The sequence below is a fragment of the Hylobates moloch genome, unplaced genomic scaffold (assembly GCF_009828535.3).
Source record: "Hylobates moloch isolate HMO894 unplaced genomic scaffold, HMol_V3 SCAFFOLD_19, whole genome shotgun sequence".
Lineage (NCBI taxonomy): Eukaryota > Metazoa > Chordata > Mammalia > Primates > Hylobatidae > Hylobates > Hylobates moloch.
Genome location: NW_026652294.1, coordinates 59,915,405 through 59,943,288, shown reverse-complemented (window position 1 = coordinate 59,943,288; position 27,884 = coordinate 59,915,405). Strand labels below are relative to the sequence as shown.

At 37.6% G+C, this 27,884-nt stretch overlaps 1 protein-coding gene across 1 annotated transcript in view; it reads left to right on the top strand.

Annotated features, from left to right (window-relative positions):
- The window catches only part of ADAMTSL1 (ADAMTS like 1), a 454,301-nt gene that overhangs the window by 174,405 nt on the left and 252,012 nt on the right, over nucleotides 1–27,884 (top strand). The window contains exons 7-9 of the mRNA XM_032138382.2: nucleotides 2,222–2,379; nucleotides 18,016–18,127; nucleotides 22,376–22,514. Of these exons, the coding sequence (XP_031994273.1) occupies nucleotides 2,222–2,379; nucleotides 18,016–18,127; nucleotides 22,376–22,514 (409 nt within the window). The remainder of the gene's footprint in view (nucleotides 1–2,221; nucleotides 2,380–18,015; nucleotides 18,128–22,375; nucleotides 22,515–27,884) is intronic.

Genomic DNA, 27,884 nt, shown 5'->3' with positions numbered 1-27,884 from the left:
AAATTGAAGCCCATAAAAGTCAAGATAGCCTACAGTAGTCTTTCTAAATATAAAAATAAATACATTTCATGGAAGAGGTGGGATTTGAAAGGCCTTGTGAAGTAAAAGAATAAGTAAGGTACAGTTCAGGCAAAACCAAAAAATGCTGATTAAGTCATCTTCTACAGATTCAAGTTTGTTTCTAATCCTGAACAACCCTGTAAAATATAGTGTTGACATGTGAAAAGGTAATGTGTGTGTGTATTATTACCATTCAAATGATTCATTTTTCCCCATTTGAGAATTGGAGAGGGCTAACTTCTAATGTAACAACCCCACTCAAAAACAATACTTTTGTGAGCAGTAACAGATACTGAAATAAAATATTCAGGCCAAGATCATCACCAAGTGGGGGACTGACTCTTCGTTGAAGAAGAAAGAACCCATAGGAGTAGATTTAAGAGGGAAATTTGTTTTTATAAATGTATTAGTCTCCTAGATTTCCTAATTATGTGATCACAAAGAAGCTGGAGAATTGGCCTTGTTTGATTTAATTATCCTAAAGATTTGATGAAAAGCAAACTGGAATCTGCTTTTCTCTCCCAACAAACATACTGTTGGTAGCATATGTATAGCTAAATCATTTTTCCTTGTGTGTTCTTTTTTTGTATTTGAAATATAATTCAGCAAAATGAATGTGGGAGTGAAGGATACCCTGTTTCTCTTTTGCCCTTCACTCCCAGAAGCTGGTACAGTGTGAAACCAACCTTAAATATTTTGGACCAAACCAGAATAAGATGAGGTGATCTAGTCTGCCCCCTTGGCTCATCTTTAATTAGATGTACCTTGAGAAGGACAGCTGTAAGCCTCTTGATAAAATGGAATCAGATGCTCAGATCAGGCCTACAACTGCAATATTTTCCTAAAACTAGGTTAATTGATGTCCTAGAAATATTTCTACAAGTGCCTGTGAGGCAGTTTGAGGAATGAAGGCTGGAGGAAGGAGATTTAGTGCAGTTGCTTTCCCCTGATGACAACAACTGTGATTTCCTCCCTCTAATATTCCTTTGATGTGCCCCGTATTTTTCAGTGGGATCCCCTCTGTTCTGGGGCAAGGGAGTGAAGCCTGGCCTACTCTAGAAGAAGGGCTCCACAGACTTCATCTGAGAGTCACTGGGCATTTAATTGAACACCAAGATTTTCCAGTTATTGATACTCCTTGCAGTAGAGAACTACAAGTAGACCCCCTCTACAATAATGTAATACAAGTACTTTAGGTACTTGAGTGCCTCCAGAGACCTTAAAATTGTTTTAACCCAGACCCCCACAAAAGCACTCTATTTTTCTGCTGAAGAGTCTCTGCCAAAACCAACCGTTCTTGTCAAGTTTTGGAAAACATTAGCCTTAGTCCATCCATCTTTCTTCATGCAACACAACAGACAGTTGTTCTAAATCACCCTTCAGTCCCATGAGAACTTAGTCTTCTCTGAATCACACATCATAATTACCATCATCCCCAGCATGCTCTGATTTTCTACAACAAAACATGCTTCATAGGCTTTGTCATTGGCCAAATCTGGATTTGAATGCTCCAGAAATAAAGGGTTTTTTTCTATCTTAAGCACTTATGAAATACCTTATATATGCATAAAGCTGAACTAAGTATCAAAATGGATTTTAAAAAGAGAATACTGAAAATGATAGTTCCTGTTCTTACGTCACTCTTGTTTCTTCATTTTGAGCAATGGCATCAGTGCAGTAAGTAACCAGAAAGTATAAATAAACACAGGTTAATGCACGAATATAAAGTCATACGGGTACTGAGGCAACTCAGAGATACTCACTGGATCTTGTAGAGCAAAAGAAAACTGGAGGGTATCCTAGGCTGAGGGCCATCAAGATTGAAGTCAAGAGACATATGAGAATTGGTTTAGTCAAAGGAATAGGGGTGCAGTAAAGTGGGATGCCCAAATAACGTCATCTGGAGAGTCAAAGATTTTTTTGACAGGAACCCTTGAATGCCTGGCTAATGACTTTTGAAATAATTTCAACTCCAGCATAAATTCCTGTGTGACTCAGCAGTGCCTATATATTTTGTTGATATCACAATTTCAATTTTGTCAGCTATATAAAGAATGATGTGTCTCCCTTACCTAGCTCCAAATATTGTTGCATGAAATGTGCTTGCCTGTGGTTGCCCTAGGAACACATTTCTCTCATCTTCATGTGTTTGATTATATAGATCTGGAAACCAAAACCCTCCAGGGGGCTAAAGGTGAAAACAGTCTCAGCTCCACAGGAAATTTTCTTGTGGACAATTCTAGTGTGGACTTCCAGAAATTTCCAGACAAAGAGATACTAAGAATGGCTGGACCACTCACAGCAGATTTCATTGTCAAGGTGAGCCCTATTTAGATACCTCCTTTCCAAGCCACATCCCAACTGATGTTACTGATAATTTCCTAAGCAGAGAGAGACTTTTGGTTCTGACATATGTTTGGAAAGCCTGTTTGTTACCCAGAAATGTTTAATCTGAGGGTGTTGAGCTAGCTGCATCCTGGACCTTATGAGAACATATGATATTTCAAGGTCATAGGAAATCTTTATTATATAATTAATACAATCTTTATTATGTAATTAATAAAGTAACCCCACATAAGAGGCCAATGTGTCATAAGTTGGTGGCTATAGATTGTTTTTAAAATAGTTTGGATACAGTCATTGACTTATATAGGCTATCCTCAGTAAAAGAGAAAAACAAACCGATTATCCACCGACTTGGTCAACTGATCATGCTTCCAATGGCAAGCTCTGTTTTCTTTTGTACTGGCAAGAAAACTAAGTTGTTTCCTTCTATCAGAGCTTCCCTAGTCTTCAAGGTAATATAAAACACATTGCTGGAAGCAACATGCACATTCTGCTGGAAAAATGCACACACTAGAAGAACATTTGGGAATCACAATAAAATAAAACATATTTTTTCCTTCAGTAGGTCAGGAGGACCTGAAGGATTTCAGCTGTAAAGCTGTAAAACTTGTAATGTGTCCAGGACTCCATAAATTTTTCATCATGGGACCTGGAGCCAGAGGACATTTGATTTAAGCTAAAGCTTGATGACCCCATGGCAGCTGGAAGTAAGAATGCATATAGGAAAATGCAATAGGCAGTAAGGTTGGAGGGAGAAAGGTTCCGGAATACTGTCCTCCATCTCCGTCTGCATGGTAGTTCTTTTTAATCCAGTCCAGACGCCAGCCACATGAACGTGAGCAAGAAGCTACAAGCCATCAGAGGTAGCTCACAATAGAAATGATGCTGTAGGTAGTTAAATGATTTCCGTTAAGCAAGAAAATCCAGTAAAGAAGTGAAAGATGTCTTTATTCATTGAAGCCCTTGGAGTACCATTAAATAGACCAAGTATACTATAGTAATTTCCCTAGTGGCCTTGTGAGAGTTAATACACATACTGAAATTATATAACTGGATTCAAGCAATATTACTTACATTGGAACAGCTCACAGCATTGTCAAATGTGTTACATCTATTCAGTTGCCTTCTGCACATCACTGCTTGGATAACCCATAGGCACAACAAGCCCGACATGCCTAAGTTTAACTTGAGCCCCAGAAACCTGCTTTATCATCTTTTTTTAAAAAAATCTTATAAATGAAGACACTGTCTACCCAGGCAAGTCAGAAACCTTTGATTCACCCTGATTTTCCCTTCTATATGCCACCAGTCAGACTTCATCCAAACTATCTCTCAACACTGGTTTTTCTCCTCCATCCTTGCTGCCACTGCGTTAGTGCAGGCCTTTACTTTTTCTCATCTGAACTAGTACCATGGACCCTGAGCTAGTTTACCAGCCTCTGATTTCATTGCCTATGTTACCTTTAGAGTGCGTTTCCTAAAACCCTTTTCCTAATCCTTCATAACCCCTCACCTTCACTCATTGCCTCTAGGTTAGAAGACAAATCCATAGCACAGTATCTGCTACTCTTGTTTAGCTGCATTGTGCCCACCTTTCCAACCTCACCTTTGACTTTTCCCCTTCTGTTTCAGCCCTGAATGATGGGCAGGTCCCCCAGCACCTTACACTCTCATAACTCATTACCTTTGCAGGATGCTGTGCCCTCTACCTAGAATGCTCTTATCTTGTCTTCTTCCATTCTCTTCACTACCTCTTATTTCTTCTTCAAGATCCCCTCTTTCCAGGAGTATTCTTTGACTCTACCCCAAATTTCTGTCTGTATCTTCCCACCTCTGTGTTCCTTGAGGGAAGAAACTGATTGTATTTGTCTTCATATCTCCATAAGAAGAACCCAATAAGCACTAACAAGTGCTAGATAAATAAAGAATTTTTGCCACACAACAATTGTTTAAATAGAGCAGATGCTTGACATCCCTATTACACCCACAAGGAAACTTAGCTTCAGGAAAGTTGAGTGACTTGCCTGAGTTCACAGTGATGGGAAGCCAGCACTGAAAATCACATCTCTTTACTTCTGGTCCAGAACGCTTTTAATATTTTGTGTTGCTTCTAAGAGTATATATCTTTTTCTTCAGTGTTTCTTTAGAAAACACTGGGAATCAAATAAATGTAAAGTTATTCTAAGATAGATTATGTAATTCTTAGTTTGCTTAAACTTTAAAATGAGCCAGATAATTGAAGTACGTACACAAAAAAAGAAGAAAATTATCTTTTTTCTAGTACTTCGTAATGAAACAACTTTCTCTTCCCTAATTTTCCTCAGAGAAATAGCTGAAAATAAGATATTACTATTGATTATTTATCATTTTTCATGATTTAGCTTTTACAATTATATATATCATATGAATTAAGCTTTCAGTAGCATTCAAAGTATGGTCTCTTTTGCATTATGTATATAATACATATATATAGTTGATTAATCAAATTCTCTTTATAGATTTAAATGGCCATATACCCAAGTCTCAAACCAACCTCACCTTGACAAACGTCATGAGAAACACTAAAATCCATCTTCACAATCAGCAACATAGCATCATCCTTGAAATGGGGTCATTACCCTGGCCATCTGGTGGTATGAAGTCAGGTGATTCAGAAAGCGGAATAAACCAAATAGCAGAAAGCCATCAGTGTGGTGCTTACACAGAGGCCATGAGTATCTGGGTCTTCACAGAGAGCTAACCAACAGCTATTTGAAGATTTTTTTTTCTTTAAGACATGGAAGGATTTTATTTTCCAGATGTGGACATTCTCTTAAAACAGTCTAATTGAAACCAGTTATCTTTTAATTTTTATTAATTAATTTTTAATTGATGAGTAAAAACTATATTCATCATATACACTTTGTGGAACAGCTGAACTGAGCTAATTAACATATGTATTACTTCACATGTTTATCAATTTTTTGTGTTGAGAACACTTGAAATCTATCTCTTGGCAACTCTCACAATTACAATACATTGTTATTAACTGCAGCCACCGTGTTGTAGGTAGATCTCCTGAACTTATTTTTCCTAACGAAATTTTGTATCTTTTGACCAACATTTCCCCCACAATTCACTTCCACCCCAACCCCCTGGCAGCCAACATTCTACTCTGTGTTTCTATTAGGTCAATTGTTTTAGATTGAACACAGAAGTATTATTAATATCACGCAGTATTTGTCTTTCTGGGCCTAGCTTATTTCATTTAACATAATGTTCTCCAGGTTCATCCACATTGTCAAAATGACAGGATTTTCTTCTTTTTTCCAGGCTGAATAGTATTCCATTGTGCATACATACTACGTTTTGTTTATCTGTCTGTTGATGAACACCGAGGTTGATTTCACATCTTGGCTATTGTGACTAGTGCTGCAGTGAACATGAGAGTGTAGATATCTCTTCAACATACTGATTTCATTTCCTTTGAGTATATACCCAGGAGTGAGATTGCTGGATCATATGGTAGTTCTGTTTTTTGAATTTTTTTAGAAATCTTTATACTGTTTTCTACAATGGCTGAATCAATTTACATTCCCACCCATAGTATCCAAGGGTTCGCTTTTCTCTATATCTGTGCCAATACTTATCTTTTGTCTTTTTGATAACAGCAATTCTATAAGGTGTAAGGTGATATTATAGTATTGAATGCCTTTCCCTGATGATTAATGATGTTGAACATTTTTAAATATGCCTGTTGGCCATTTGTATGTCTTCTCTTGAGAAAAATCTATTCAGATCCTTTGTTTATTTTTCAGTCAGATTGTTTTCTTGCTATTGAGTTGTTTGAGTTTCTTGTATATTTTGGATATTAACCCCTTATCAGATGTGTGATTTGCAATTTTTTTCCATTCTGTAGGTTGTCTCTTCACTCTGTTGATTGTTTCCTTCACTGTGCAGAAGCTTTTTAGTTTAATGTGATCTCATTTATCTATTTTTGCTTTTGTTGCCTGTACTTTTGGGTCATATTCAAAAAATTGCCCAGACCAATTGAAGATTGTCACCTATGTTTTTTTCTAGTAATTTTATAGTTTCAGGTCTTACACTTCAGTCTTTAATCCATTTTAAGTTGATTTTTGTGTATAGTGTGAGATACGGGTGTGATTTTATTCTTCCACATATGGAAGTTTTTCCAAACACTACTGTCCTTTTCTCAGCAACTTTGTCAGAAAATCAATGGACCTTAAATTTGTGGATTAATGTCTGGGCTGTCTTCTGTTTCATTGGTCTATGTGTCTGTTTTTAGAATGGTACCATGTTGTTTTGATTACTATAGCTTTTCAGTAGATGTTGAAATCAGGTCATATGATGCCTTTAGCTTTTTTCTTTTTTGTTCTAGATTACTTTGGCTATTTGGGGTATTTTGTGGTTCCATTTGAATTTTAGGTTTTTTTATCCATTTCTGTGAAAAATGTCATTGGAATTTTGATGGAGATGTATTAAATCTGTAGACAGTGTTGAGTGGTATGGACATTTAACAATATTAATTGTTCCAATTCATAACACAGGATATCTTTCCATTAATTTGTGTTTTCTTCAATTTTTTCATCAATCTTTTATAGTTTTCAGTGTCTTTCACTTTCTTGATTAAATTTACTCCTAAATATTGGGGTTTTTGGTAGCTATTATAAATGGGATTGTTTCTTTAATTTCTTTTTTGAATGGTTTGCTATTAGTGTATAGAAATGCTATTGATGTTTATATGTTGCTTTTTTTATCCTGCAACTTTACTGAATTTATTGATTAATTCTAACAGTTTTTTGGTGGATGCATTATATGTTAATTTAAGCACTGCATTGCTTTTTGAAAAAGATATTGTGGGAATCAGAATGGCCACTTGTCAGTATCTCCATGGACTTTTATTGCCAAAATACCATTTTTGTTTCTTTAAAAGGAAAAGACTTTTTTGTGCAAAAGGAAGATTTTGTGACAGTGAGCAATTGTTACATATTGCCCTTATTTCTAAAATAATGTTTTGGAATATGCTTCCCTTGCCACCTTTAAAACTAGACTGAATTCTCATCTTGCTTCCTACAGGAGCATTTCTTCTAAAAATTTTAAACTTGTTCTACTGGCTCTACATACATTTTTGACAATGCCAGTTTAGTGTGGTAGAATAGATAATCTGCTGCTTACTGGGTGTGTGACCTTAAGAATATTGCTGGCCGGGCGCGGTGGCTCACGCTTGTAATCCCAGCACTTTGGGAGGCCGAGGCGGGCGGATCACGAGGTCAGGAGATCGAGACCATGGTGAAACCCCGTCTCTACTAAAAATACCAAAAAATTAGCCGGGCGTGGTGGCGGGCGCCTGTAGTCCCAGCTACTCAGAGAGGCTGAGGCAGGAGAATGGCGTGAACCCGGGAGGCGGAGCTTGCAGTGAGCCGAGATCGCGCCACTGCACTCCAGCCTGGGTGATAGAGCAAGATTCCGTCTCAAAAAAAAAAAAAAAAAAAAGAATATTGCTTTGCCTCCTCAAACCTGTTTACTCTTTTATGAAATGGTAATAAAATACTCCCCACTCCTGAAGGAGACCTTTTGAGGGATTAAATGAGATAACGTATATAAAAGTGGATAGATCCAAATTACTTACTTTCCATCTTTTTGAAACACTTTAACTTTCAGTCAAACAAATCACTATACTCTATGTAAACAACAGCAGGAAGCTGCTTTGCTGAAGATGGTGAGAGGCTGCTGCATTTACCAGTGGTATACCCAGGAACAATGTGGCAGATGTAGGCATTAAGATAAATGGCCATGAGAGTAGACTGGGGGTAACATCTGTCAGTACATTAATTATTAGAGGTGATCTGGCCATCATCTGGATAACTGGCTGGCTTAGTATCCCCTCCCTCCCTTACCATGCCATGCATCTTTTCTGAAGCTACAGACCCAAGGAAAGAGAATGACTTTCCTAAGTAGAAGAGTCCTTCTCAGTCATAGGTCTATTCTTCATTAGAACCTCCAACTCAGCTCTACCTGTTAAAGCAGCTAAGATATTTTGGTACATATTCTGGCTTGGCCCATTTGAAAGATCTATGCAGAAAGCCAGATTAGAGAGAGAAGAAGGTGATCGATGAATATCTAAGCTACCAAAGTAGTAGAAACACACAGCAGAAGAGAAAACAATAGCATACTCAGAGCTAAGAGCACTAACTCGTAATTCATGCACTGATAATGAGAGAACACTTATTTCCTGCAGAGGACAATTTTTCAAAGGTATTGCATGCCTATAGTTGGAAAATTTGCTTAGGAAGATTGGCATCATTCCAACTGTTACCAAAATTGCATCTTTGAGAATTCTAAGGGAACAGAAACTTTGCAATTTCTACTTGCATCAGTTAGATTATTAGGCAAAGATGATGCCGTCATATTTTGTTCTAGATAGCCTTGAACATAACCTTGCACACAATTCAGGATACAAAACTTGCTTTTATTATAACAGGAAACAATACAAGGAGTCTGGAGAGAAATCCCACGTCCAAAATAATGGGAATTTACTTTATTAAGTAAGTTACTAAAATTATAAATATATATATATTTATATATAAATATATATATTTCCTTCATTTAACAGATGATTGATACATGAGGCAGATTGACCATCCTATACAGTATCTTCCCTCTCCTAGCTTATAATGTCATTTGGAAGATAAAAGACTAGATAGACAATTTTGAAATAGTGATACATATCATTGAATACTAAAGAAAAAAAGACACAAAGTGAAAGCTATAGATATGTACTACAAACTAATATGCTTAAGAAAGCCTTTGTGGTGGGTGGATCACTTGAAGTCAGGAGTTCAAGACGAGCCTGGCCAACATGGTGAAACCCCATCTCTACTAAAACTACAAAAATTAGCTTGGCATGGTAGCAGACACCTGTGATGCCAGCTACTCGGGAGGCTAAGGCAGGAAAATCGCTTGAATCCAGGAGGCGGAGGTTTCAGAGATTGTACCACTGCACTCCAGCTTGGGTGACAAGAACAAAACTCCGTCTCAAAAAAAAGCCTTTGTGATACTTGGGCAGCCTGTAAATCTTGGGTAGGACTGAAATACAGTTAGTCCTCTATTTACACCAACCAACAACAAATTTTTGACTTTATTTTGGTGCAACAGTAATATGCGTTCAGTAGAAAATTTATTTCAAGTACTCATACAACCATTCTGTTTTTCACTTTTAGCACAGTACTTAATAAATTATATGAAATATTCAACACTTTATTATTATTATTATTTTTTACCTTTCATTGCCATTCTTTTTTATTATTATATTTTAGGTTTTAGGGCACATGTGCACAATGTGCAGGTTTATTACATATGTATCCATGTGCCATGTTGCTTTGCTGCACCCATTAACTCGTCATTTAGCATTAGGTATATCTCCTAATGCTGTCCCTCCCCCCTCCCCCCACGCCACAACAGTCCCCGGAGTGTGATGTTCCCGTTCCTGTGCCCATGAGTTCTCATAGTTCAATTCCCACCTATGAGTGAGAACATGCGGTGTTTGGTTTTTTGTCCTTGCAATAGTTTACTGAGAATGATGTTTTCCAGTTTCATCCATGTCCCTACAAAGGACATGAACTCATCATTTTTTATGGCTGCATAGTATTCCATGGTGTATATGTGCCACATTTTCTTAATCCAGTCTATCGTTGTTGGACATTTGGGTTGCTTCCAAGTCTTTGCTATTGTGAATAGTGCCACAATAAACATACGTGTGCATGTGTCTTTATAGCAGCATGATTTATAGTCCTTTGGGTATATACCCAGTAATGGGATGGCTGGGTCAAATGGTATTTCTAGTTCTAGATCCCTGAGGAATCGCCACACTGACTTCCACAATGGTTGAACTAGTTTACAGTCCCACCAACAGTGTAAAAGTGTTCCTATTTCTCCACATCCTCTCCAGCACCTGTTGTTTCCTGACTTTTTAATGATGGCCATTCTAACTGGTGTGAGATGGTATCTCACTGTGGTTTTGATTTGCATTTCTCTGATGGCCAGTGATGATGAGCATTTCTTCATGTGTTTTTTGGCTGCATAAATGTCTTCTTTTGAGAAGTGTCTGTTCATGTCCTCTGCCCACTTTTTGATGGGGTTGTTTGTTTTTTTTTTTCTTGTAAATTTGTTTGAGTTCATTGTAGATTCTGGATATTAGCCCTTTGTCAGATGAGTAGGTTGCAAAAATTTTCTCCCATTCTGTAGGTTGCCTGTTCACTCTGATGGTAGTTTCTTTTGCTGTGCAGAAGCTCTTTAGTTTAATTAGATCCCATTTGTCAATTTTGGCTTTTGTTGCCATTGCTTTTGGTGTTTTAGACATGAAGTCCTTGCCCACGCCTATGTCCTGAATGGTATTGCCTAGGTTTTCTTCTAGGGTTTTTATGGTTTTAGGCCTAACGTTTAAGTCTTTAATCCATCTTGAATTAATTTTTGTATAAGGTGTAAGGAAGGGATCCAGTTTCAGCTTTCTACATATGGCTAGCCAGTTTTCCCAGCACCATTTATTAAATAGGGAATCCGCCGGGCGCGGTGGCTCACGCTTGTAATTCCAGCACTTTGGGAGGCTGAGGCGGGCGGATCACAAGGTCAGGAGATCGAGACCACAGTGAAACCCCGTCTCTACTGAAAATACAAAAAAAAATTAGCCGGGCGTGGTGGCGGGCGCCTGTAGTCCCAGCTACTCGGAGAGGCTGAGGCAGGAGAATGGCGTGAACCCAGGAGGCGGAGCTTGCAGTGAGCCGAGATTGTGCCACTGCACTCCAGCCTGGGCGACAGAGCGAGACTCCGTCTCAAAAAAAAAAAAAAAAAAAAAAATAGGGAATCCTTTCCCCGTTGCTTGTTTTTGTCAGGTTTGTCAAATATCAGATGGTTGTAGATATGCGGCATCATTTCTGAGGGCTCTGTTCTGTTCCATTGATCTATGTCTCTGTTGTGGTACCAGTACCATGCTGTTTTGGTTACTGTAGTCTTGTAGTATAGTTTGAAGTCAGGTAGTGTGATGCCTCCAGCTTTGTTCTTTTGGCTTAGGATTGACTTGGCGATACGGGCTCTTTTTTGGTTCCATGTGAACTTTAAAGTAGTTTTTTCCAATTCTGTGAAGAAAGTCATTGGTAGCTTGATGGGGATGGCATTGAATCTATAAATTACCTTGGGCAGTATGGCCATTTTCACGATATTGATTCTTCCAACCCATGAGCATGGAATGTTCTTCCATTTGTTTGTATCCTCATTTTGTATCCTGAGACTTTGCTGAAGTTGCTAATCAGCTTAAGGAGATTTTGGGCTGAGACGATGGGGTTTTCTAGACATACAATCATGTCATCTGCAAACAGGGACAATTTGACTTCCTCTTTTCCTAATTGAATACCCTTTATTTCCTTCTCCTGCCTGATTGCTCTGGCCAGAACTTCCAGCACTATGTTGAATAGGAGTGGTGAGAGAGGGCATCCCTGTCTTGTGCCAGTTTTCAAAGGGAATGCTTCCAGTTTTTGCCCATTCAGTATGATATTGGCTGTGGGTTTGTCATAGATAACTCTTATTATTTTGAGATATGTCCCATCAATACCTAATTTATTGAGAGTTTTTAGCATGAAGGGTTGTTGAATTTTGTCAAAGGCATTTTCTGCATCTATTGAGATAATCATGTGGTTTTTGTCTTTGGTTCTGTTTATATGCTGGATTACATTTATTGTTTTGCGTATGTTGAACCAGCCTTGCATCCCCAGGATGAAGCCCACTTGATCATGGTGTATAAGCATTTTGATGTGCTGCTGGATTCGGTTTGCCAGTATTTTATTGAGGATTTTTGCATCAATGTTCATCATGGATATTGGTCTGAAATTCTCTTTTTTGGTTATGTCTCTGCCAGGCTTTGGTATCAGGACGATGCTGGCTTCATAAAATGTGTTAGGGAGGATTCCCTCTTTTTCTATTGATTGGAATAGTTTCAGAAGGAATGGTAGCAGTTCCTCCTTGTACCTCTGGTAGAATTTGGCTGTGAATCCATCAGGTCCTGGACTCTTTTTGGTTGGTAAGCTATTGATTATTGCCACAATTTCAGAACCTGTTATTGGTCTATTCAGAGATTCAACTTCCTCCTGGTTTAGTCTTGGGAGGGTGTATTTGTCGAGGAATTTATCCATTTCTTCTAGATTTTCTAGTTTATTTGCATAGAGGTGTTTGTAGTATTCTCTGATGGTAGATTGTATTTCTGTGGGATCGGTGGTGATATCCCCTTTTTCATTTTTTATTGCATCTATTTGATTCTTCTCTCTTTTCTTCTTTATTAGTCTTGCTAGCAATCTATCAATTTTGTTGATCTTTTCAAAAAACCAGCTCCTGGATTCATTAATTTTTTGAAGGGTTTTTTGTGTCTATTTCCTTCAGTTCTGCTCTGATTTTAGTTATTTCTAGCCTTCTGCTAGCTTTTGAATGTGTTTGCTCTTGCTTTTCTAGTTCTTTTAATTGTGATGTTAGGGTGTCAATTTCAGATCAACACTTTATTATAAAACATGCTTTGTGTTAGATGATTTTGTCCAACTGTAGCCTGGCATAGGTGTTCTGAGCACATTTAAGGTAGGTGTGGGGAAGCTGGGATGTTTGGTAAGTGAGGTGTGTTAAATGCATTTTCAACTTACAATATTTTCAACTTATGATGAGTTTATCAGAATATAACCCCATTGTAAGTTGAGGAGCGTCTGTAAACAATTCCTTTATCCACTGGAGGCTGAGCTTTGGCCAACGTTTAATCCCAGATTGGTTTCGCCCTCACACCCAGCCTGTTTCTAGACAGTCTCCTCTTTTCAGTCAACCCATGCTTATAAAAGGGAAAACCATTGTCCTAAGCTATGTGTTCTTGAGAGGAAAAGTTTAAATCAACTGTAGGAAAGAAAAGAAGTGAATAGTAAGTACTGGTTCATCTTCCTACCCAACTTTTAGAGGTAGTGACTCTGCCAATATGCCCCTTTTGCTGATAGATGCCAAGCGTTTAGAACTGAGCTAATCAGAATATACTGCATTTCTTGTTAGATTTCACACATTGTTTTGCCCATCACGCAGCTAAGTTTAGAATGCAGAGACAGAGAACTGGTTCCTCATCTTTCTTTCACTCTTGAGAGTTGCATATCCCTGCCCAATCCTGCCTCGCTCCCCACCACCACAATATCAAGCTCAGCTCTGGTCATTGGTTTCCTGTCCTCCTCCTCCATCTGACCACTGGGACAGTCCTTCAAGTAGGCTGCAGTGTGCTTTGCCACTCAGTATATCCTTCCTGACAAATCTTTGCCACCCTCTTTGTTCTTTAGACAACATTATACCTGTTGTTTCCAGAGAAGCATCTCTGATCTACTGCCCTACTCAAGGGTTGTGGGCAGCATTAATCATAACCCTTGCCCAGGTAGGTTGGGCACAGTGGCTCATGCCTGGAATCCCAGCACTTTTGGGAGCTGAGGCAGGAGGACTGCTTGAGCTCAGGAGTTTGAGACTAGCCTGGGCAACTTAGTGAGACCCCATTTCTATGAAAAAGAAAAAAAAAACTCTGAGCTAGGGGCCTATGGGCTGAACTGCACTATTTTCCAATATGGAGGTCTGGAGTTCTAGAAAAACTAGAAAACAACTATAAGAAGTACAGAGGTAAAGTTGGGTACTAACATTTTTTTAAATCATTTTTAATCTAGTAATGCCTAATCTTAGCATTTCCAACTGTTAAAATTATCAGATATTTTAAACAGTGAGACAACTGAATCGGTTTCATTCCCATAGTAAGTAGCATTTTGGCAAGCCCTCTTCACTATACTGCCTACCTAAAAAGACAGCCTTCCAAGGAGTGTAGAAAGTGCTCTTGGGGTTGGGTGTGGTGGCTCACGCCTGTAATCCCAACACTTTGGGAGGCTGAGGCAGGTGGATCACCTGAGATCAGGAGTTTGAGACCTGCCTTGCCAACATGGCAAAACCTCGTCTCTACTAAAAATACAAAAAATTAGCTGGGCATGGTGGTGGACACCTGTAATCCCAGCTACTCGGGAGGTTGAGGCAGGAGAATTGCTTGAACCGGGGAGACAGAGGTTGCAGTGAGCTGAGATCACACCACTTCACTCCACCCTGGGTGACAGAGCGAGACTCCATCTCAAAACAAAGTGCTCTTGGATAAACATTGTTTTGTAATAATATTTTTTCCGTTTGTGAATTTTATCATTTGATGATAAAATCAAGTGATCAGTAACATCTTCAAGGAAACTGGCAGATGTATATAAAAAGATAATGACTCATCTAATAATTTATCATAAGCAATAGTTAGAAATTTCAAAAGTACCTGAAAGGTATACAATTCAATTGTTTGTTCATTCATTCATTCATTTATTCAGCCATTGTTTGGATACCTACCATGTGCCAGACATTGTAGATGACACTGAAAAGTGATGAGCAGGATAAATGTACCTGCCTCCATGGAGTTTTCAGAATGTGAAGGAGAAAGATGATAAGATAACAATTATTTCAAAATTAGGTATTTATAGATATATAACTGCTATAAGAAAGATTTTATTATTGTTGCATATCTTTTCAAGCCCAAACAAAAGCATTTTAAAATAGTCTTAACAGCAGTTCCTGAGGATACAGTATCTCTGTCAACTACCAGAACAGCCCAAAATTGAGTCTAGTAGACTGACACATTTAATAAACAGATTTACCAGTTTTCCATGTTATTCTCTCCCTAGCAGGCATACTGATGTATGTTCACTGTTTCCAAGCTTTCCAAAGTCATGACAACCCTGTCGCTCTGAGGGCAGTGTGACCAAGTCACATAACACTGTGGATCCCAGCTCAGAGGTACACAGTAGTGGCTCACCTGTGACTTCCTTTTGCCTCCCTGTCCTCATGAGAGCAGCGACTGAACAGCTAAGCCAGGTTGGGGGGACCCCTGACTGCCAGCCCCCTTGCTGGCCCATCTGAGGCAACAGCTTCTACATCGGTGAGAGAAAGAAACTTGGGGAAAATCCCAAAGCTCACAAATTGCCTTTTGACCATGAGAAAGGAAAAGATGCTTTGACAGTGCTTTATCTGGAAAAGCCTTTGTGTGCTTAATGATGTCTTCATGTGCTTATACTATCTCCTTGATTCCTTGAATTTTACATGGAATTAAAGCTCAACTGTAACCCCCCATAACATTTCTATGGCCCTCCAGCTCTGTCATGACAGTGCAGTCAATTGCTATGGAAAAGTTTTTGTCTTGTCTTTTCATGTTAGTGTGCGAAATCATTATGTTGAATTAGAAACACTGAAACATTGTGATTATAGGAAGAAGAGCTTGGTTCAAATACTCTTTTTTATTAACATAAAGAGGTCAAAATTACATATATCAGATGTGTTTAACTCCCTAAACCAAATGTGTCAAACTGAAGCTTTCTAGAACAGAGTTTCTCCAAGTATTATGATGCTGTATCCTCCTCACATTGGCTGTAAGAAGCTAAGATTATTTTCCCTTACTTCCCAGGACTCAGGTTAGCATTCCAAAAAGAACACCTGCAAAAACAAACAAAAAAAGCAAAAAACAAAAACAAACAAACAAAAAAACCTCATCTCTTTGAATCTACACAAATGCTCTGGTCTTTTATTTTTCATCAATCTTGTGTTTAAATGAAAGTTTTTTTCTTATAGCTTTCCAGTGTGATAACCACACATCCCAAGAGAGCTAGAGGCTTTTGTGAGCTTAAAAAAAAAAAAAAAAAACAGAACTTTCCAAGGAATGTGATTAATACTACATCCCTAAGCAAGCAGTTAGGTACCCCGGTATCTGACACATAGAAATGAGAAATAGAAATCTATAGGCAGTGCTCCTTTTTTGTGAAAGACACTGTATTGCTTCAGCTGTTTTTGTTTTAAAGTAGGGAATGGTATCACTGTTTATTCTAATTAGAAAATACGTAAATGCTCTATAGGTCAAAATCCCAGGATAATATGAGACATTCTGTAGAGTTTCTCTCTTCCTTCTTTCCACCTCTCTCAGACTTTCTGAGAAACATTTCCATATTCCCATCTAAACTCCAAAAACTGATGTAGAGTTTAGCATCCATCACTTTTTCTTGGCCCTGTTTCTTCAATATTCTTATTTTCCCCCTGCATCCTAGATGTTTAATCCACTTGTTAAATTAAGTAGCACAGAAATAGGGCTATCTTTAAAATAATCTGAAGGCCAAATCCACCAATTTATCCTACATTACAGGCAATTAAGAAAATAGTAAGACTTGGCCAGGCGCAGTGGCTCACGCCTGTAATCCCAGCACTTTGGGAGGCCAAGGCGGTCGGATCACGAGGTCAGGAGATCGAGATCATCCTGGCTAACACTGTGAAACCCTGTATCTACTAAAAATACAAAAAATTAGCCGGGCGTGGTGTCAGGCGCCCGTAGTCCCAGCTACTCAGGAGGCTGAGGCAGAAGAATGGCGTGAACCCGGGAGGCAGAACTTGCAGTGAGCCGAGATCGCGCCACTGCACTCCAGCCTGGGCGACAGAGCGAGACTCCATCGCAAAAAAAAAAAAAAAAAAAAGGAAGAAAGTAAAAGGAAAAGAAAAATAGTAAGATTTAAAAACACTTAACAAAGACTTAGGGCAGGTGGTTCAGTTGGACTCTGATACTTCTCTAATTGTTGTAATGTAGAGTAAGAAGTAATCCTCTCAACTGTCCTTAGGACCTCCTTATAATAAGTAATGCAAACCTTACCCAACAGTCTGAATGTCATATCATTCTGTCTTCATGAAATTGTTGACATAAGGTACTTTTTCCTTCTCTTCAGTTTGTGTTTTCTCAACCTTGTACTCTTAAGAACCACTAAGGACTTGTCTCACATACCCCCTTTAAAAAAAAAAGAAGTTGTAATTTCCATTAAGCACCAGTTTTATTTAAAAGTAAATAAATTGTTTTTAAGTAATTGTTTTTATAACATAAATTTGTGTTTTTCAGTTTGATTCTTAAACCATCAATATTTGAATTACCTAGTTCTCTGGGCATGGGCCCAGATATTTGCATTTTAGCAAGCATCTAGTTGGTAACTTTGCACACTCAAATATGTGAATCACTAAATTGACAAGAAGCCCAATGTGTGTCTCTGAATGAGAAGTGTTATTTAATTCTTTAACTCATCTTTTTTCTTAACCAAAACCAGTATCTTTTATTTTCTGCAGTATATAATTTTCTTAGAACAAATTGTCTATTTCTGAATCTACATTTTAAAATCCACATAATTTTATCTATTATACCAAAGAGGTTGGAAATAAAGGACGGAAAGGGAATACTGGCTTGGAATAAGATGATAGTGAAATCACAAATTGAGATATTGCTCTCCCTTGTTCTGTGGCAACAGAACTGAGAAGATAATGATAGTGAAAGCTTATTCAAGGACCATTCACTGGTAAAATGGTAGGATAAATGATACTGCCATTGCCACTTCTCCCGCAGTGCAGTCTCTCACACAGCCTAAGACCATCAGCACGGCCATATACTCTTGTTCGAAGCTGCAAGGGACCAGAAAGCACCGCACCGTCACGTTACTTCTACTTTCCTGTTGACTCCTGCAGATTCGTAACTCGGGCTCCGCTGACAGTACAGTCCAGTTCATCTTCTATCAACCCATCATCCACCGATGGAGGGAGACGGATTTCTTTCCTTGCTCAGCAACCTGTGGAGGAGGTAATGGTGTTCACTTAGCCTAGAAACTGTTGGCTTCTGTGAGGAAATACTTGGGTATTGTAAGAGTAGAATTACTTCAGCGTGGAAGAAATTTTGTGCTGTGGTGGACCAGATCCTTTCTTCTGAACAGAGTGGAATCTCGAGGCCCTCCTGTAAGGCAGATACCTCCGCCAAGATGCCAAAGACATTTTCTGTCTGTAGAGTCCCATTAGAGGAAACAGCCTTTTTTGGCGAGGGGGAGACAGAGTCTCGCACTGTCGCCCAGGCTGGAGTGCAGTGGCGCGATCTCGGCTCACTGCAAGCTCCACCTCCCGGGTTCACGCCATTCTCCCGCTTCAGCCTCCCGCGTAGCTGGGACTATCAGGTGCCTGCCACCACGCCCGGCTAATTTTTTGTATTTTTAGTAGAGATGGGGTTTCACCGTGTTAGCCAGGATGGTCTTGATCTCCTGACCTCGTGATCCGCCCACCCAAAGTGCTGGGCTTACAGGCGTGAGCCACCGTGCCCGACCGAGTAAACAGTCTTTACTTCTCTCCTTGATTTTGTGGAAGGCCAGAGCTAGAAATATTCTAATTTGGCAGCAGTTTGGTCCTGAAGCAGGCAGGTCCATTCACTTCCATATAAACTACTCATGTGGTTGAAGTAAAGTCATATTCAGCAATCAATTAAAGAGTGTTTGTCAGGCTTACTTAATTGGAGAAAATAGTTTGCTACCAGGAAAAAAAAAATCTCTGCATTATAGACTTAGGCTCAGTTATTTTTCAACTCCACCCCATCATCCATGCATTAAAAGAAATGCCGTTTGTTTTATTTATTCATTAAAATGCATCTCTCCTGAAAAGTCACAAAATAAACTCCTGTCTCTGTTCCATCATATTGGTAACACGAACAGCATTTTGTGTTACTAGAAGAGGCTTTTGTGTTACTGCAAAAGGTTATTTTTTCTCATTTTCTGCTCATCATAATTATAGTGTTTACATAATAATTGCATTGAATGATTTCCCAATAATTTATTTAGACATTTCCCTACAGCAAATCATTTAGTTCCTTTAACTTTTATGCTTTTATAATGCAATGAATAACTTAATACCTAAGTATTTTTCTCCTTTCAAATTATTTTCTTGGTATAAATACTCAGGAGTGAGATTGTTAGATCAAGGAATTTCAGAATTTTTGTGGCTATTGGCACACATTACCAAATTCTTTCCAGAAGGATAACAATCAGTATGTGAATATTTTAGATTCATTGCCAACTGAGTCAGTGTTTGTGGATTATCATATTTCTAATGTAATGGATATAAAATTGTATGTCTGTTCTTTTGAAAATTAGCACATCAAATAAATTCTAGCTCTAGTTTCATAGAAGCCAGTTAATTGGCTAACTTTAAGTAGCTAATCCACAGAAGTATCACTATATTAATTTGACAAGATATAAAACGATAGTACCTCAAAATGGAGACAAATGATTACCCATAAATTTTTGGAAAACATTGTATGATGTAATTCATCTTTACCTATGTTGTTTCTATCTACACAATGTAAACAAACCACTGAAAAATGTGGTTCTATGGAGCAATGTTGGATTTTAGCTTAAAAGAAGTCAGTCGAAGTGCCATGAAGTACTTTTACTCAGTTGATAAAAAACTGGCAATTCAACATTTTAAGCATTTCAGTAGAATGAGTGTTTCTAGTTGTTCCATCTGTTATGGATAGAAAATCATTTAGCTGGCCAGGCGCAGTGGCTCACGCCTGTAATCCCAGCACTTTGGGAAGCCGAGGCAGAAGGATGGCTTGAGGCCAGGAGTTCAAGACCAGTCTGGCCAACATGGTGAAATCCCGCATCTCTACTAAATATACAAAAATTAGCTGGGTGTGGTGGCGCAAGCCTGTAATCCCAGCTACTTGGGAGGCTGAGGCATGAGAATCGCTTGAAACCAGAAGGCAGAGGTTGCAGTGAGCCAAGATCATGCCACTGCACTCCAGCCTGGGTGACAGAGCAAGACCCTGTCTCAAAAAAAAAAGCAAGCAAGCAAGCAAGCAAGCAAGAGAAAGAAAGAAAGAAAGAAAGAAAGAAAGAAAGAAAGAAAGAAAGAAAGAAAGAAAGAAAGAGAAAGAAAGAAAATTGCTTTATTTAAAAATGAACTGTCAATTACTTTGATGTTCCATGGGAATACATTATTTTGATATTTTTACTAATGACTAGCATAGGAAATAGTTTCAAGGAAAGAATCTACGGGTTTTTTTTCTTTTTTAAAAATGAAAACCATGCTTTGTGAGAAATAGCATTTCAATTATATGCACACATAGAGCTACTATTAGAGTATGGTGTCAGCAACCTTGATAATAGTTCATTACATAATAAGGACATTGATGTTAGATTCACACGTATCTTACTTCTTTGGGCATCATTTTCCTCACTTTGAAATGAAGAAGTAGAACTATCAGTGGTTTTCAGATGTTTCTGGGTATCAAATCTTGCTTCAAAGGAAACCTTAACTATGAAGCCAGGATAAAAGGAAGACTGTTCTGAGTGAAGATGTGAGGGATGTGGAGACCAGCTGTCCTTCCACTTTATTTTGAAATCTACTGAAGTTTCCAGCTTGAAAATCACTGAAGAAATGATCTCTAAGTTCTCTTCTCTGTTTCTGGTTCCAGACGTAACTGGTTGGACATTTTGCTTAGTGTAAAAATTGCTACTCCAAATACCTTATAAAACTTTAGAAAACATGATTATCTGATGATTTTGGTCATTTCCTTCATTTTTGCTCTAACCCTTCATTTTATACACGCTATAATAGCTTCAAAGCAACAGGTTTAGGCTGACAAATTTTGATTTTGAAAAATAATCATCTCAGATTAATAATTTACTGCGTTGTTCCTGTATTTTACTACATGATAAATTCTGTCCCTGTGTAGAAATTATTATCTGGAAAATTATAAAATGATTAGCCTGTTATAAAATTAGATGCTTTTAGAGTACAATGTAATTGAAAAGTAAAAGTACATTTACTTACTTAAAATGTCATTTTGCTACTCGATTTTTTTATAAAACAAATATTAGATGGAAAAAGTGTTCTTATCCATTGCTTTCATGACTTTTCATGCTTTTCATCTTTATAGTCAAATTTTAAAAGGACTTTTTTTAGGGTCTTTAATGAACAATTAATTTTTGTGGGTGGTCTGAGAACACAGCCTTAAGCCAGGAAATCTGGCTCATAAACCGCCTCCTAATTTCCTAAAATCTTTTGCAAGTCCCTTAATGATTTAAATCTTGCTTCCTAATATATATTTAGCAATAACCGCGTTCAACCCACCTGCTAGGGATAATATATTTGGCAGATTGATTAGGGTAAGAATGATATAAACAGCCTAATTTTAAAAAATTCTCTATGCACATTTATTTTTCACCCCAAGAATCTAAGTCTTGATCACCACCCTACCAGAAATCCACAGGACAATAAAAAGATAAAACATATGAAAAGAATTCAGTATTACTCAACAATACTTTTTTTTAAGAGAGGCTTCTTTAAACAGTGACAATTTGTCGGTGGAGGCTAAGAAATATTTGCTAGAGAGTTTTTAAAGAGAATGACAGAAGATTTTGAATATAACAAAAATGGAACAGTAACAGGGAGGTATTTTTATTAATTCTGCAGGGAAACAGGATTCGTGATGTCTACTGTTGGAATCTCAATGGTCCATTTACTCAACCCACTCAGGTTGAATTTGGGCAAAAATAATGTTCCCGGGCAGCTGGTGGGACCTGAGCCTGTGCTGGCCCCCCATGTGCAAGGCGAGCAATGTGAGATTTATTTTGTTTATTTATTTGGGAGTTTATTCTCCCTAGCGCCCAGGTACTAAGGAGGCAATTTAGCATTCTTGTATAAGATGGTTGGTAAATCCTGATGATCTTTTTTAGGTACAGAATTCTGCATTATATTTTTAGATCATATAAAAGAAATCACAAGAACAGTTCTTACCACAGTCTTATTATCTGGCTGGGCCCTTAAGTAGTTCAAGCCTAATTATATAATGTAATTATTAAGATTTGAGTGGATTACTTGAGAAAAGCACAGTACTTGAGGTCTGCAAAAATTAATGAGCCTTCCAATTATGTGTCTTTTTTTCCCGGAAATGACTAAGGCATTGGGGAATAATTTCCATTGATGTGAGCTGGCCAAAATGCATAAAGAAATATATTGCATTGGCATGTATGTTTAAACTTGCCTGGATGGTTTGATACTACAGGTTATCAGCTGACATCGGCTGAGTGCTACGATCTGAGGAGCAACCGTGTGGTTGCTGACCAATACTGTCACTATTACCCAGAGAACATCAAACCCAAACCCAAGCTTCAGGAGTGCAACTTGGATCCTTGTCCAGCCAGGTCAGTCTAATTTGCTAGTTCATTTGTCATAAACATAACTCAAGTTCCAAATAGGTTATTTAAATTAAAATGAAACATTTCAATTAAAAATAAAATGAAATTAAACATAAATAGTGTTGCTGTCCAGTGTCCATTACTAATCATGTATTATTAGTACCCATGCTCCTTGCTCTTGCTGCTCTGCGAGGCCATCTCAGAGTCTACAGACTTCCCTCTCATAAAGCAGCAGGTGACGTACTCTTCAGAGTCATTTTCTCTTCTGATTTCCTTTCATTCTGGTTCCTTGTTTCTTTCCCTAACAAGGTCCAGGCCAATGGACCACTCAGCGTTCTTAACCAATGTGATGACATAATGTTCTCAGGATTTTTTATGTTTTATCTCTATTCCCGATCAGGGACAAGATCAGAGCAGACCGTTTTTCAGGGCTACAGCTGATCCCTTCTAGCCTGTCCACACTGATTATATAGAGTCAAAACCAGCCTTAGAACAGTTCTGCTGCCTTTGAACATACTCAGTCTTTGCTAAAGAGAAAGAACTTATTCTCAGTAGTCAGATTCTTAAAAGGTCTTTGAAAGTAGAAGCTTTAAACAGGCACTTGACACTTTCACACATGATTATTTGCTTCTTGGAAACTACAGTTAGCCCTCAGATTATCTGCAGGGTCAAGAATCTGCCTGATGAATGAATTATCTCAGGTGAAGAGTAGTCATGGAAGTGCAGATCAAGAATCTTTTCACGGGTGTAACATTTGCCTTTGCAGTCACAACACTTGCTGGTGATTCTCTTTAGTATAGCATACCTTACTCATCCTCAACTTATGAGAGAGAATATAAGAAAAGTCTTCCCCTACAAAAGCAATCAGGAATACCAAAAGACAAAGATTCATTTTCAAACTCCTTGGATTTTTGAGAAACATCTCAATGTTATTTTTTAAAATCATACTATACTGATGATGTATGCATAAAAAGAAAGCTTCAACTCATTAAAATATGACTTGGGCAATGGTGATGCAAATCATTCTATTTTGAGGTAATAAGCAATGCAATTTTAGTTTTTGTTTTCTGCTGTTAATTTCTTAAGGTGTATGTTCCTGTACTCTTTTATCTTTACATTTATGAATGCTAAGTTCTACATGTGATATGAAATTGCTGATATTAATTAATTCACAGGAACCATATTCCCTACCTCATAAAAGTGAACTCAGAATAACAGGTTTTCATTAAAAGAACAAAAAGAATAGATATTTTATAACTGTAAAATTGAGGTGAAGTTTAATTTAGCATCATATTACATCAGAAAATTATATATTAAAAATTGGATACAATATGAAAACTGAATAAGGTGTTGAAATTGTGCTTGGATTTCTTTATTTTGGAAATCTTAAGGGTTTGAAATTTTTTAGCCAAGACAGTTATAACCCATGCAATTTGACTGCATTTTAAAATTATTCTACTTATACATTTTTATGCATAACTGTAATAGGAAGACCAGTGTATGAAAGGCACAGTTATCCTAATTCAGATAGGTCAAGTCAGCCCTAGAGAGACCTTGAAAGTCTTTTACACATTTCCATGAAAATTTGTACGTGTATTTCTAGGAGAAATGACAATTTCACTTCCCACAACTTCATAAAGCTTTTTTCCACGAAGAAAAAAAATGTCAGTTAAGAGATGGCCATGGAAGAGAGTTGTGTGAAATAAAAGCATTTTGTTAACAATTTGAAAGAAATGTTTATAATAATGTTTACTCAGTCTTTCTTGCCTCTGATTTTTACCCACTCTTGTCTCTTGGAGAAACTTTTTTGGCCTATTTCTTATTACCCAAAGCAAAAGGCCATTGTACAGTGAAAGAAGTCTGCCTATGCAATTTATGCCTTTTCTATGTCCAGTGTTATTTTAAAACATTTAATACAGCACATGAGTAAATGTTGGGACAGGTGGCTATTTAAAAAAGAAAGACACAAAGAAAGATAAGTGAGAAAAGGAAAAAGAAAAAATAGGCAAATGTCAGGAGGCTGCTTTTTTAATTGAAGAAGTAATTAGACAAAGCTGAGAAAATTAAGACTTAGCAGTAGGAAAGGTCTAAGGGACAGCTGCTTCCGAAAATGTAAGTATGCTACTCTGAGGTTAAGATACTTCAGAAATTGCCGTGAAATTCATTGAACCCTTTTGCATACCTGTAATCAAAGCAACCCTTCTGAATTCTAAGAGAAAATGAGAAGTGATGACCTAAGACAAGTAGATAGAAGAGACTCCATAAAATAGATCGGCTCCTCCATCAGACATTGCAGGATCAAACCCTCAGGAAGCTGTTTTCTCACTCAGATTTAACGGTCTAATAGTAAAATCAAGAGTGAACAATGACATTCAACCAACACTTTTATGTCCAAATTTAGAAATTCCCAAAAGGGAAAACCAACATTCTTGGTATAAAGTCACATATTTTTAATTTCAAAAGAAATTTATTATACCTAGCCACTGATATATTTATTCATTTTTCCTGAATCACAGTAGGATTTTTACCTATTTTAGTATTTAAAAGTAGAATCCCTTGTAGTAAGAAAGGAGAAGGAAAAAAATAAAAAATAAATTTAAAAAGAAAAGTCTCAGTTAGACAGCCAACTTTATTCCCTATCAAGGCTTGCAAGTGTCATTGACAGCAAAAACTGCATTAAACAATTAAGTCTATAACCTTATATTTATTACTTTACCCTTCTGGGCTTCCATTTTCTCACCCACGAAATGGGAAGAGAGGGTCATTTGTTGTTAAATTAATGGTGTTCAAACTGTGCCCACAGAGCCTGTTGTTTCACAGTTTTCTTAAATTAAATTTTGTTTTATAGATTTTAAAGTATTTTTAAATAATAATTCACAAAAAATATATTCAAACATGTTAAACAACTAATTTTAACTGATTCACACTAAGTTAAATTAAAAAAATTATCACAATTTTAAGTGTTGTACTACCGAAGTAAATGCTTTTGCTCTCACCATTAAGTTCCTCAGTTATGTCTAGTTGAAAAAATAACTATCCTAAGATTGCAAGGTAAGCTGTAAAAACAGTTTTCATTACCAAACACTCTCCGTGATAATAAGAATTTTCTCATTACTACATATCTAAAACCAAAACAAAGAAGAAATAAACTAGATACAGCTACCAGTAGCCATAATCCCTGATATCCACTTTTTGTGTTTACCAAAATAGCTTCCCTATTCTCATTATTTTGCTTTATAATAGGTAAACATTATACATTTGAACCAATCAACTAAAATCATAAATATCATCAGCATTTGGTCTATATATTTTGGTCTTTTACACAATATAAAGCCTCCCAATGACCAGGATGTTTCTAGTCACTGCATGTGATTGTGTCCATGGTCCCTTCCAACTTCAAACTCAGTGACTATAAATATCAGTCATTATTTTAGTTTTAGGAAGTTTACAACAGCTTCCTAAATACATGAACAACTTCTAGGAATTGCCTCAAATCAGCAGAGAACAGGCAACCAGTGGCATGGAGGGGTCTCAGGAATATCTCACTCCACACATCTGTCTATTTCTTGGTTCTCATTCTCTTTTCCTTTCATTCCCACCATCTTCTTTCTTTACTTTCTCATCTCATTTTTTGTTCCTCCTTCTTACACTCCCTGACAACATCCACTGGCTTCCATGGTGGTGGATTAGTTCGTCTACTAGTTCTTGAGGCTGAAGAGATTGTTGACATCTCGCCTATACTCTTCAAAATAATTTTTATGTTTTCATGGCTTTTTTGCTGATTCTAAATGCTAACTTAGAAATGTTGATAAGTTAAAAGACTGTAATGAAAACAATGAACTCACTACTAATCCCCAATGCCTGCAGATAACCTCAGTTAATGCTTTTGCTCTATTTCTTTCCAGTCTTGTCTGTAGCTTATAACATAATTGAGATCATACTTTATACAGTAGATACTTGGCATTGAATATTTGGCATTCTTGGTTTTCATTCTTCTAAAGCAAGCCTGAATATCCATGACCCATAGTAACTCGACATTGTGCTGAGGTAGGAATTTAAGTCCACCGGACTGTAAGACCAACAATTGAGCCATGCTGGCTGCCCAGCAGTTTCATCCCAAGAGGGCTTTGTTGCTCTTTGCTGGTGTCATTTACACAGTTATTTTTCTGAAGTGATAAAACGCTTTGTTTCCTGGCCAAAAGTGGTCTCAAACTGGGAGCCAAAATTTAATCCTTACAAGGGAAGTGAAGAGAAAATAAAGTATAAAGATTTAATGACTTTTAGCTAAAATTAATAAGGTTTTTCATTAGTAACTCAGAGCTATGACATCACTAAGCCCATCATATGCTCTCTACAAAGTGTATTACATGTTCCACTGGTAATCCCAGTGGGCATTCCCAGAAGTCCAGAGACATACCCTCCTGCATGTCAGGGATCTAGCACATGTTTGTTTTCTGCTTCATACATTTAACACTATGTTCTGTGTGCTTTCCCATGTGACTAAGACATTTAGGATCTAGTCAAATGTAAAATCCTCTCTTGTGCTTACCATGGTATAATCAAAGCTTCTGTCTTATGCCAGTGGAAATTTTTTTGGAATTTGTGCAATGATGTGTGGCATTTTTACCTCTTGGGTGAAAGGTCAGGTCCATCATGTGGCCAGAAATCCTCCAACTATAAGCCTGTGGTTCAGCAACAACTAAAAAGGCATGGCATGAATTCAGCTAATAAACACCTTGATGTTTTCAAAGCAGCTTCAGATGTAAAATATACAACAGTTAGCCTTACGTATCTTAGTCTGTGAGACGGTGAGACAGTTAAGGAAATTGTGCAAGTTACACTTTGTGAGACAATCAGAGAACCACCTTTGCAGATTTTTTTTTTTTTTTTTTTTTTGGCACAGACCTTTAGTTTTCCCTCCAAGGCAGTACTGAAGGGGGCTTAAATTGGCAAGAGGTGGACAAGTGAGAAAAGCTGTCACTCATCACACTATCACGGGCCACAATTATTAGCAAACAAATCTGTTTCTAGCTGAAGCTGTATCCAGATTCCCCTTTCCCTCAAGGAATTCAGAGCAACAGTCCTAAGCAAATGCCCAAACTTGTATGCCCCAAGTGGCAATTCTTGGCAAGTTCAAGTGAACTTTTTTTTTTCTTGTCCAGCTCCATTTAGTTTCACAGTAAATTGCATAAATTATCTCTGGCCAGGAACCAAAAAAAAAGGTCTCAATTAAATTCTAATGCAACTGTAAAGAAATACCCTGCATTAGAACAAGTGTTATGCGTAGTAGGCATGTAAAAATCCTGATTCTCACACTACCTTGGTGACCAACTAGTCAATGGAAATATAGCCTGATGTTTAGGAGTGGAAACTTTG